Source organism: Mus caroli, unplaced genomic scaffold (genome assembly GCF_978045245.1).
Source record: "Mus caroli unplaced genomic scaffold, Mus_caroli_1 scaffold_5, whole genome shotgun sequence".
Classification (NCBI taxonomy): Eukaryota; Metazoa; Chordata; class Mammalia; order Rodentia; family Muridae; genus Mus; species Mus caroli.
In genome coordinates this window covers 1,461,187-1,473,882 of record NW_028227260.1, presented here as the reverse complement: position 1 = coordinate 1,473,882, position 12,696 = coordinate 1,461,187, and the positions used below count along the sequence as shown (strand labels likewise).

The 12,696-nt window shown below is 40.2% G+C and overlaps 1 protein-coding gene and 1 long non-coding RNA gene across 2 annotated transcripts in view; one reads left to right on the top strand and one right to left on the bottom strand.

Moving 5' to 3' along the window:
* Wwc3 (WWC family member 3) overlaps nucleotides 1-12,696 on the bottom strand; it is a 112,970-nt gene that overhangs the window by 20,314 nt on the left and 79,960 nt on the right. The window contains exons 9-10 of the mRNA XM_085837892.1: nucleotides 8,347-8,589; nucleotides 581-670 (exon numbers count right to left, since the gene is read on the bottom strand). Of these exons, the coding sequence (XP_085694018.1) occupies nucleotides 581-670; nucleotides 8,347-8,589 (333 nt within the window). The remainder of the gene's footprint in view (nucleotides 1-580; nucleotides 671-8,346; nucleotides 8,590-12,696) is intronic.
* LOC147004465 (uncharacterized) lies at nucleotides 2,594-8,283 on the top strand. The gene is made up of 3 exons (XR_015047125.1): nucleotides 2,594-2,702; nucleotides 4,774-4,902; nucleotides 7,264-8,283. It is a non-coding gene; the product is annotated as an uncharacterized LOC147004465 (long non-coding RNA).

The window sequence follows — 12,696 nt, the reverse complement described above, 5'->3', positions numbered from 1 at the left end:
AATGTCATTCATATGAAGCCATTAACTTTCTGCTTCAGAATACATTCACAATACAGTAAGAGCTTGACCATGGGAGCTGCCATTATACAGCCAGATGTTCCTTCCTTCTTTCTTTCTTTCTTTCTTTCTTTCTTTTTCTTTTTCTTTTTCTTTTTTTTTTTTTACAAAAAGCCTCATAATAAAATTGTACATAGATGAATGCTTCTGAAGCTGGTAAGTAAATTTCACACTCCTTTAATAAACTTGATTTCATAACTGAACTCCATTTCTTCCTGCCTCAACTTTCAAGTGATAGAATTACAGGTATGTGCAAACATCCTAGGGTCAGACTTACTATTCTAAAGCCAATTTGGTTCTCCTCATTTTACCTGAGTTGTATGTGAGCAAGTTATGTACAAAACAAAGCATGTCTACTTTTCTGCTCTGTTTAACTACACTTCAGGTTTCAATCACTAGTAGTAGAAAATCTAAGCTAAAAGAAACTCTGAAGTTCATTCAAATGTTACTGTAATATAATACATATCTCTGTAATAAAATAATAAAATTAATAAGTATACATTTTCCTTCAAAAGTAGCCTACCTCTTTAACTGCGACTGGAGATATGATGTTAAACGTGTAGCTTCTTCCAGCTGCATAAGTAGACAGTTTCTTTTTTCCTGAAGTAGAATCCTGTAGCAAAAATAGGCAATTGGTGAGTCTAAAGAGTAGGGGAATTGTTTTTATAACAAGAAATTTAGCTATAGGGTTTAGGGATGTAGTTCGATGATACATTTGTCTAACATGCCTAAGGACCTTGATTCAATCCCCACCACCCAATTGCAGGAGAGGGAGACGCAAAGGACAGGAAGGAGGGAAAGAAAGAGGAGAGTGAGGGAGAAGGGAGAGAAGGTATAGAAGAGAAATTCAACTGTAAATGCCTCATAAATAATTCAGGTTGAAATGATTAAGTGAATTCTAAAGGCATACATTATAAATGGCAACATAATAAAAAGGGTTTTGTCATATTTGGAAAATACATCTCTGGCACTTGAAGCTGGCTCAAAGACTGTAGATACTTGATCTATAGGTGGTTGGAGCAAATGGATAAAAGGGAGGGTTGAAGAGATAAATGAGAACGGGGGAGAAGACAAGTGGGAGGGCAAGTGGATGGGCAGGTGGGTATTGATGGTCGTGTGAATAGGTGATTAAGGTGAGTGAAGGATGTCAGGGTAAGTAGGTAAAAGAATAGACAGAGCTATGGGACTGGGTTCCAATGCACAACATGCATTAATCTGTTGAGATTCCTTACAGAATCTCATCCTAGGACCTTTTATAGGCAAAAAGCTATGTAAAGTTTCATTGGCATTATAGTAAAACAAGCCCTATAGCATTTATCATTGAATCAAACATCTTTATAACATGAGCCATTACACAACATATTTTAATAACATACATGAAAATTAATGGCTTTCAAAATATGGTCCACAGACCTCAAAGGTCCAAAAATGTTCCCTCTTCTTTACTACATGTCTGTGTGAACAGCAAAATAATCATGTGTTCACCAGAAATAACATACGACAAGCTAAATACTTTAACAGCTGCTTTCTGAACAAACCAGATGTTTAAAAAGTTTATTATAAAAATGTTAAAGTACTATGCTAATTTTTTTGCTTCAAAAGCATTATCAGACATAAAATTATTGTTTCTGATAAGGCCTTGTAATCTCTAATCAAATAACAATGTCAAAGTAATTTCTAAGTCACTAGTGCATTGATAGATAAAAATTCATATGAGCAAAAGCTCTTTAGAAGTCCTTAATCATTTTAACAGTAGAAGATGATTCTGGGATCCAACAACTTGAGAAGAGCTGCAATATACTCTTTTTAATGTAATATATTTAAGATTTAACTTACCTATAATTTTGAAGAAAAACATTTTACTATTTGCTCATAGAAAACTTCAGCAATACAATGCTCTTAGGTGGACTTTTTATATCATATTTAAAATCATATGAGTGCATAAAAATGATAATGCCCTTAACACGTGGAATCATGTCACACCTCATTTCTTGTCATTCACTTGATTCTATCCTTCACTTAACAGATGAGGAAATAAACCCTCATGAAATGAAAGTAACTTGCCTTGGCTATGAAGGTTTCAATTTACCAGGCTCTATTGCTTCTTCTTTCTAGCATTCTTATTCTGTTGATAATATGTGCCAAGAAAGGGAGTTTCTTTTCACCAAAAAAAAAAAAAACCATTTCCCAATTTGGAGTCATGTTTAAATTCTTACCTAAGGTATATCAATGTAAAAGGCACCAAACATTCATCTTTAACTTCTCAAAAAAAAAAAAACAAAAAAACAAAACAAAACAAAAAAAAACAAAACAAACAAACAAAAAACAGAAAAAGAGACTAAAAGAAAGTGTGGTGGTTTAATGCCTGGCCAAAGGGAGTAGAACTATTAGGTGTGGCCTCATTGGAGCAGGTGTGGCCTTGTTAGAAGAAGAATGTCACTGTAGGGGGTGACTTTTGAGATCTCCTATGCTCAAGCTCCACCCAGGGTGAAATCATAGTCTCCACCTGGCTGCCTGTGGAACAGTCTGCTTCTGGCTGCTTTTGGATCAAGATGTAAAACTCTCAGCTCCTTCTCTAGCACCAAGTCTGTCTGTAGGCTGCCACGCTTCCTGCTATCATGAAAATGGACTGAACCTCTGAAAATGTAAGCCAGCCCCAATGAAATGTTTGCATTTATAAGAATTACCTTGGTTAAGGTGTCTCTTCACAGCAAGGAAACCCTAACTAAGACCGAAGTTAGTATAGGAGAGTGGGGTATTGCCGAGATAAGGCAGAGCACGCTTTTGTTTGGAGGAATGGAGATTTGGAGGGTTGGGGTTAGGAAAGTAGTGGAATGCTTTAAGTGGGGCTTAATGGACCGCACTAGGAGGAACCTGGAAGATAGTTGTACTGAGGGTGATTTGAACTGTAAAGGCTTGGCTCAAGAGGTTTTAGAGAAGCAGAATTTCAGAGCATTGTCTGGAGGTCATTCTTCTGATAGTTTGAAGAATGTGACTGTTTATCTAAAGAGTCTGCCTGACGCTCTAAAGTGAAGAAATAGAGTAATTGCCTTGAGGAAAAACATTTCAAAACAGCATAGCATAGACTGTCATGTGGTTTACTCTTGTGAAGAGCAGTTTGATCAAGCATAGCAAACTTAGAAAGGAAAAATACAAAATGTATAGTTAAAGTATTAAATGAGCATCAGAAAGTAGAATGGAGTTCAAGGAGATAAACAGATTAAGGGGGTAGTGACCTTGTGGCAAGATCCCACCCAGCCAAGTTTATTGTTTATGTGTTTACAGCTGAATGGTGGTTATATCATGTTAGGGATTATTATGACCAAGTTACTGTTTTTATTTCGACATGAGATTCATTTATTCATTTAGACAAGGAGCTAGGACTGTGTGTCTAATTGACAGGGTATGGATTAAGATGGATATGCTTACTTGTCAACTTGAAGTACAATCCAGAATTTAAAAAGATCTTCTGAAAAGGAATTAAAGAAAAGCTTATGTCCAGGCATAATGATACATTACTTTGAAACCCATGAGACTGGGGGACACAGATCTCTGAATTCAAGGCCAGCATGGTACAGAGCAAGTTCCAGAGAAAGAAAAGCTTAGGTCCAGGTGTACATGTCTTTAATCCCAGCACTCAGGAGTCAGAGCCATGAAGATCTCTGAGTTCAAGGTCATTCATTCTATAGAGCAAGCTCAAGATAGCCAAACTTAGTGACAGAAATCATTAAAACTTGAAAGCTGGTAAAAATATAATACAACAAGGGGGCCCTGTTCTAGCTCCAGCAAACAGCAGAACTCAGCAGCTTTAGCTGTGTGGCTCTGGCTTTAGAATCAAGACTAGAAGTGACCACTGGGACAGCTGCTGCTCGTTAGCTGGATCTGAGAAATCAGCAGTGACTAAGAAGAGACTAACGTTACTGAAGTGAAATCTGAGAAATGTTTTCTGAGAACACAAAAAAGGTGTATGTTCCAGAGATATACAAGGTTATACCTTGTGCTGCAGATGGACTTGGTAATGTGTAAGAATCACCCAGGTGGTAGTGGTTTTGAAGGGTATAGAGAACAGCTGAGGCTAGGCACTGTAAGAGGCTAGGAAAGTCTATGGGTGAAGGTACAGCTTCAGTGGTAGTTGAAGGCCCAGAACTGATGGAGTCATGCTAAGAAGTTGAGGCTTGGCACCATGAAGAGAGACTATGAGAGGCTATTGGTGAAAGTGCAGCTCAGTTCTAGCAGAAGACCCCAGTGTATAGGAGATGTCAATACCATGGGACGACCACCAAAAAACGCAGCAGCAGTGGGGTGGAGTTATCCAGAGCCTAGAGTGCCACAGAGAGCAGAGCTAGAGAAGTGACCCAAGCCCTTTGGAAGAGCTCACAAGATCATGTATGGAACCCAGACATTGGAACAAGAAGCTGTGAAGTTGAAGTTGCCTTGGAGACTCCAAGATGTTAAGAGAAGCAAGAGCTATGGTATGTCTGCTGAGGAAAGCTGCTAACAGGGAATAGAGTCAGCCCAAGAGAAAGAATTGTGTTGCAGTCAACAAAGATGAAAGGAGCTGGACATCAGACATGGAAATACAGAGTTTGGAGATTTCCCAGCTGATTTTTAGTCTTGTTTTGGTCCAGCATTTCCTCACTGTGATGTTTTAGAATGTTAATGTATATCCTCTGATGTTGGAAATATATAATCTGCTTTTTAATTTTGATCTTATAGGTGATTACAGCTAAAGAGATTGCATGAATCTCAGAAGGGACTTTGAACTTCGAAGTTTTAAACATTGTTGAGACTGGGATAGACTATGGGTACTTTTGAAGTTGGAGTAATGCATTTTGTATTATAACTGTAAGTCTATGAGGGGGGAGGGAGTGGAATGTGATGGTTTGAATAGGTTTGGCCCCCATAGATTGATTTATTTCAATGCTTAGCCATAGGGAGTGGCACTATTAGGAGGTGTGGCCCTATTGGAGTAGGTGTGGCCTTGTTGGAGGAAGTGTGTCACAGGTGTAGGTGGACTTTGAGGTCTCCTAGGCTCAACCTCTGTCCAGTGTGGAATCAGAGCCTCCTTCTGACTGCCTTTGGATCAAGATGTAGAACTCCCAGCTCCTTCCCCAGCACAATGTCTACCTGTAGGTTTCCATGCTTCCTGCCATGACGATAATGGACTGACTGAAAGTGTAAGCCAGCCACAATGAAATGTTAGTCTTTATAAGAATTGCCTTGGTCATGGTGTCTCTTCACAGCAAGAAAACAGAAAGTGAGTTCCAATTATGTCCCCTCACTAGGCTTTCTAACCATAATTCTGAATGAACGATTTTGGAACTGAGACAAGTCTCATAACTGGTCAATTGGCTGCCACAATTTAGAAAAAAGAGCCAAGCTCAGTCCCATTGTTCCATTTCCACTATGGTCTAGTGATATAGACTGAGCTACAAGAAACCTCCTAGCCTGGAACCTCACACTTAAACTAGTGGGAAGTGACACTGAGAAATGTGGCCAGCAGCCACTTTGTGGAGAGTGTCAACAGTTGTAGGAACCTTTTGGAGTGTTTGGTCTCATACTCAGCAGCTTTAAAGTATAAAGGAGAAAGAGTTATCACACATATATGTTTTCCAGTAACCAAGGTCATTTTGCAGCAGATTTAGGACATTCACTTGGATCTATTCAGCTCTGATTGAGGTCTCTTGTCCCAGAACTGACTACCCAGCCTGGCCCCACAAGAGACTAGTGGTAAAAAGTACTCCAGCCTTGTTGTTTCATCCCTTAGTCTCAGGCATTGGCGCTAACACTGTCCCCAGAGAGTTCTATAGATGTGAATCCTATGTTCACAGCACTGGCAAAGTTGAACTTCACATGAGGAAGGCAACTAGAATCAAAGGCACATAGATCGAGGTTCTGAGGAGGCACCATTTCTAAATGAAATCTCACCCCTCTGAACAGAGACCAGCAGAAACAATAGGCCCTCCTCCTATACACAACATACAAAAGAGAATACCAAGGTAGAAGAAAAGCTAAAGTATAACTCAGAAAGCACCAAAGCCCAAGAGCACACACACAAAAAAGGTCAGTTAAATTCTGCCATTTGAGATTCAGACTCTGCTCTAGGTTTGGAGTGCAACGGTAGGGCATGCTATCATTTCAGGCAAATTAAAATTCATTCTGCTTATTACTAAGCTAAGCTAAACTCTCCAAATACTACCACTTCCTTTCAATGCTCCCATGCGCTCTGAGCCTCAAATGCCTCCATGCCATCATTTATCTACCCTAAAGATTCAAACATCAGGATTACTAGGTAATACAAAGAACAGTCAGAAGTCACAATGAAAACAGGTTATGGTGGTAAATCCCAGCATTCTGAGGCTAGTGGATCTCTTGTGAGTTTGAAACCAGTCTGGTCTATATAAGGAGTTCCAGGATAGCCAGAGCTACATAGTAAGACCCTGTCTCAAAACAAAGAAACAAACAAAAATAAATAAAAATAAAATTAAAAAAAGAAGTCACAATGATATTATCACTATATGTATCTGCACAAGTCAAGTAATTCCCATTACTTAAACTCTAGACAATGCTCAGAGAGATAAAATTTAAGGTCATGCCAATATACTGAATTTGAGTACGCCAGTGTATTAACAAGGGGGGGGTCCCCAAAGCTCGGCAGATAGCCACAGATAAAGCACTGACAGCTGTTAAATGTGGAAAGCAGACCCAGCCTTCGGCACACTCCGCAATTGCAGGCAGCAAATGGAAACCAGGAGACGTGGCACATGATGAAAGACTGAACAACTTGGCATCAGAGACTACAAAAGACAGAGGCTTCACATGTCTTGTGCTTGAAAGCGTCTCAAGAGTAACTGAGGAAAGGCACGTTCAGAAAGGGACTCACAAAAGGCTGCCGACTTCCTACAGCAAAAGAAAGGCTGGCTTCCCTGGCTAGAAATCAAAGTCAGAGATAAAAGCAGTAGGGAGACACCCACAATGTTACAAGGAGCAATTCCCCCAGGCAACAGAGGCTCCCTATTCTGGAGCTAGAGCCCCACTTGCCCCCCTCCTCAAATTGCCTCCAATCCAGCACAGGCACTGCTCTGTAAACATAGGCAGAAGAACCAAGCACCAACATCAAACAGGAAACAGTGTAAATGATGCTTTTCCTTCTTCACTCTCTATTGCTTTCCTCCATCACTTTATGTCTGTTTTCTTTTTCTGCAGATAAGATGCCACTTTGAAGCCCATCAAACTCTGAAACTTACAATGTATCCTGGGCTCGTCTTGAACCCAAGGCAATCCTCCCACCTCTAAGTGCTAAGATTATGATGTGAGCCACAGCACCTGGCTTTCACGTCCCAGCTCTGAGTAGGCATCAGGAGCTTTTGAAAGCAGCTGGCTCCTCTTATGGCACAGAAGGCACATGATTCCACTTCCCACATAGCAAGGAAACATGCCAGGCAGTCACTGTTCTCAGGGGAAGTGGAACATGCCTCATTTGGGAGTCCCAAACCTGAATTGATATAGAATCTCAAGCTGTTTTAGTCACCTAAGTGTGTGTGTCTTGAGATTTTGGAGCATTTCAGATTTTAGATTTTTCAGATTACAAATTCATTAAAATGCATCTACAAAAAATACCCCAAAATTTAAAAACCAAACCAAACTTCCAGCCACAAGAGAAGGCTCATGCCTGTGATCCCAGGACCTGAGAGGTAGATACAAGGCTACCATTAGCTACATGGCAAGTTGAAGGTCATCCAGACCCTGTTGCGAACAATGAAGGATGAAACAAACAAAGGAAAGGAAGGAAGAAAGGGAGAATAGAAAAAAGAAAGAAGAGAAAGGATTCTAGAGGCTGTAGATTGATGATTAAAAGGTTAACCTAACATATAAAATAATAAAACCAAATATAACAAAATAATCTAGGACAAGTGAGATGGTCAAGCAGGAAAAAAGGCATCTGCTGCTCAGCTTGATGAGATGGGGTCGATCCCTCAGACCCGCATTATGATAGAACAGACTGCTGCAAGTTCTCCTGGGATCTTCACATTAGTATTGTGGCACACTCACATTCATTCATATACAGACATATACCAAACAAATTAAATGTAATAAAAGGGTTTTAGATAAAATACATGAAAATTCAAGACATTTCTGGGCTCAAACGCTTTTACACAAGGACTGTTTAAGAACAGTACCAATTAAGAACACCCTCACATGATATACAAATCATTCACTTAGTATTTCTAGTTGATTCATTTCTAGAAGTGGTACCCTCTGCTCCCAAAGTCCTGGAAAGCCACACACCTTTCTGTGGCACCCTGTGCAGATGTGGCCCTAGCACGCTGGATCTCTTCCTCCAGGCGCCTCCTTTCCTCTTCCAGACGAACCACATCTTCTGCTGACCTCCGCTGCTGAATAATGAGCTGCAGCTCCTGCAGCAGGGCCTCCTTTTCTTTGATGAGCTGCAGCCGGTCCCTGTCGGCCTCTGCCATGCCTGGCCATGACTCGTTAGCCAGCTGAGCCAGCTGCTGCTGAATATTGGAGACTCTGAGAAAGAAAGAGGGACAGGGAGAGATCGGAATGAACAGAAAACCTGATGTGGACACATATCACTATAGCCAACTCTATAAACTCACTCTGGTTAAATAAATGGTGAGATAATTGCTCCGAGCTTCAACTTAATAGTATTTGAAATGAGTGGGTCATGAAAACACTACAGAAGTGGTTTGTAATATCTCACCTGAGCTGTGAGGTAACAATAATTACTTTGTACTTGTTTCAAAGAATTGACAAAAAGGCTAGCACTCCTCAACATGTTCACAGTTTCCTTGATGATGCCATCCAAGGGAGAAAGGAAGCTGCTCATGTCTCCCTCCCTTCTCTACCATCACGGGTATCTAAACTATTCATCCAAGAGACACCTCTGCGTTTCTGCCCCCTTATCCGGGGGTAAGCACTAACAGACACACTGGGAAAATAACAGGAGGAAAAATGCATCCATCAAAATGTTTCTGAAAAGAACAGCTCTGGGGGCCCAGGCTCCACATCTGTTCCTTCCTGCCCCAAAGCCCTTAGCCAGGTGGGATTGAAAAGTGCGGTAAGGAGGGGCAAATACTTAACAAAAGCTGAGTGCTTGAACACTTCCATGACCCTAAATTTCCAAGTGCTTGCCTGGCAAACAGACTTCATCACTTGTGCCCTGAAGTGGTGTTGAATTCAGATTAAATGAAATAGACACGGCTCATGTTTTGAAAACATACTTAAAAGTGTGAGCAGTATGTTTTAGATAAGGTTTCTTTAAGACAAAACTAGGAATGCCAGACCCAACGTGAACCCAGTGCTGGGGAGGATGAAGTTTGGCACATATGCCTAAAAATGAAATCCAAATACTTCTTTGAGATGACAGAAATCTGTGCGAACATGTAAGTGTCAGGCACCACACAGCCTTAAGGCAATGATTATAAAAGTAGAGCCTCAGGACTGGCGCCTCAGGATCACCTGGGAGCGGTTAGAAAGGCATCAGGCCCACGCTCAGATCTTCTGACTCCTACGCCATGAGGTTGGGGTCTTGGCAAGTCCTCTAGGCACTTCTGCTGCTCACTCAAGCTGAACAGCCAGGACTCGCAGAGCTTCCTCCTCTGCAACTCTGCCCAGTCTGGAAGGTGCTAAATGACCTTTAGGGAGTTACATCAGGGACTGACAGGATGTTGTTTTTCACTAATATGGGAATGGCAGATGCAGGGCAGGAGCACACATGAGACTGCCTACCTCCTGTGCCCAGGACACATGGCATTAACCCTGTCTGGCTTCTTGTCTGCTGGGTCCAGCCCTCATAATCTTTCTCAAACCTGAGTTCTACTTAGATGCCACCAATTGAGTAGAGTTACCACATGCATTAAATAAACTGTAGCTTAGTCCTGTGCCAAATACAGCTCTGTCTGATCTAGATAATGAGCACAGGGACTCACTAAGGCTGGAGAAATAGACAAGACTCATTCCCTGCATACAGAATCAAGCTGAAAACCCTAGTCTCAGAAGGAAAAGGGTCTGCTGCAGGCTAAAGCTTAAGTATATGTATTTTACTCTCGCCCAGTTCTCCAGGGAGGTAAAGAAACACTACTCGTGCATCAGTGGCTTTATTAGAGAAGTTGTTTTCTAACTTAAAGCTAATATTTGGGAAATGATGCTAAATCATGTCACTAAAAAAAGTAATGTGAGAGGCAACTAAACAGGGCTTAAATATCCACCTATGTCTAATTAGTGGAATTAAAATTTATATCCATCATATATAACTGAAGCCCAATGAAAACACACTCTGAGCAGGACCATAAATAATTCAGTGCCAAATCAGACATTACACCCAGAAAAAAAATTATAAAACAATCTACTGTAAGCTAAGACATGTAAAACCATAAATATAAAAGACTTGAAGAGTAGTGAGAAAATCGGCTATGTCCTCATAGCAGATGTTTATTTCAGTTTATCTGCTTCTTAGGAAAGCCTATCTAAGCTATGCTAGAACTAGCCACATCTGTCACACTTATAATATGGACACATTCTCAAAAGCAGTCATTTTAAGTTTTCAGAGGGTTTTCTCTGTTTTGCATGTATGAGTGTGTTTGTGTGTGCATTCCTCTCCCGTCCCTAGTGCGCTCTCTCTCTCTCTCTCTCTCTCTCTCTCTCTCGCTCTCTCTGTCTGTCTCTCTCTCTCTCTCTCTCTCTCTCTCTTTGTGTGTGTGTGTGTGTGTGTGTGTGTGTGTGTGTTACTGGAGTCATCTTCTCTACACCATACATGCTAAGTAACTACTCTATCACTAAACTAGATATCATAGTCCCAAACCCTGAGCAAACTGAATTTTGTATGGTTTCAATACAACAAAGAGATCAAGACTCAAGTGAGCCTGGCAGCTCTATGTTAGCTGGAATGTAAAAGAATTCAACTGGCTGGGGTACCAGAAGATCCAGTTCCAGATAATGCTATCCTTCTCAGGAAAATCTCAAGGAATTTATACTATCTAGAAAAATTGATGAGCAGAAAAACTTATAGGAAGGAGGAAAAGCACAGGAGACTATTTCAAAGAGCCTGCTCATCTCAAGCATACTAAAACAGTAGAACAGCCGAAGTTAAACCATGTACTATAACTTTTCATAGCTTACAGGAAAACTGTGCTAGGAAGGGCCAACCTCTCCAGCAGAAACAAGATCCGGATGAGGATGATTTCTTGTAACCCATCTGGAAAAGTTGTTTGTGCCATGCTGAAAACTAGGCAAGCATTTCCATGCTTAAGCATATCTCTTTGTTAATTCCAACTTCACAACAACGAAGATGCTTGTAAGCTGCTTTTCAAGATACCTCAGAGTCTAGAATATTGACATCTTTGAAAAAGTAATCCCCTTCTTGGTGACCACATTCTGGATGTTGGCTTTTGAACCCCTTTCAGCAAAGTTAAAAGACACACATCTGTCTGTGGTCTGTCTCCTCTAGAAACCAAAAAGCACTAGAAGAAAGGATTCTCCCAACAACTGACCACTAGCACAATTCCCTGACCTTTCAGTAGCATTCTTTCTCTGTTGGGCTAAGGGTTTGGAATAGAGCCATAGGCAGGGAGCATCTTTACTACTGGAGGTTTCCTTGAGGAAGTAGATTTCATGCCTGAGGCAAAACACTGATGTGCCAGTCTCTGCACCTTCTAGATCCATGCTAAATAGTTGACCCACTTTTTGAAGGCCCTAGCACAGCCTTTGTTCCATTGTAGAAAAAACAATGTCCAGAAAGGCTTTTCTTTGAAGTGTCATTTCAATGAAATTAAGTGCCTGATATGCAAGACCGTGATGAATATTTACAGAACTACCACCCCACACACAAACACCTTTTCCAAATTCATTTTTAAACAGTCCTAAGAGCCACTTACAATTAAATTTGTTACAATTTGGAAGGAATCTTTTTCCTTTTTTGTACAAATCTACTATATACTTTATTGATTTTACTTTTGACAGGCATATGTATAATCTTACACAAATGCCTTTAAGAGTTTTAAAACATGTTTCTCCATGTCCTGAGAGTGAAGAAATGAAAGCAAAATTTCACTTTAGGTTTCCTATTTATTATGTAATTTCTAAATTCTTTTCCCTGGAAAGGTATAATGCAGAAATAAAATATGAACTATAGCTCATTTCTGATATCCAATCAAGTGGTTTTTTTTTCTGTCATAATCAAGGCATATTAAACCATGAGTAGAAACCTGTGTGTAGGCTGAACAAACTGCTCAGATCTTCACAGTTGATAGGGAAATCTTCAATTGTCTACAATTTTTAAGAATAATGTACTTTTAATGTTAAAAACACTGGAAGCACATCAAGAGTAACCCCAAATTATACCTAAAGTCTTCAATCTGCTATATAATTTTCCACATTTCTAAAATCATGTGGCTTTTTGGAATAGCAAACTATTTCAGGAAATATGTCATCCATTTTGATGGTGACAAGTCATGACATATCCTACTGCCATGATGGCAACTTAGAAACTCGTGTCTTCATAATTCAATTCCAGGCCCTGGTATCTCATATATTTTCACTTGGTTTTCTTCTTGTGAATGTTTACTTTTATGAGAGAAAGGTCAAAGAAAATCTCAGCTGAGATCTAACTTGTAAACA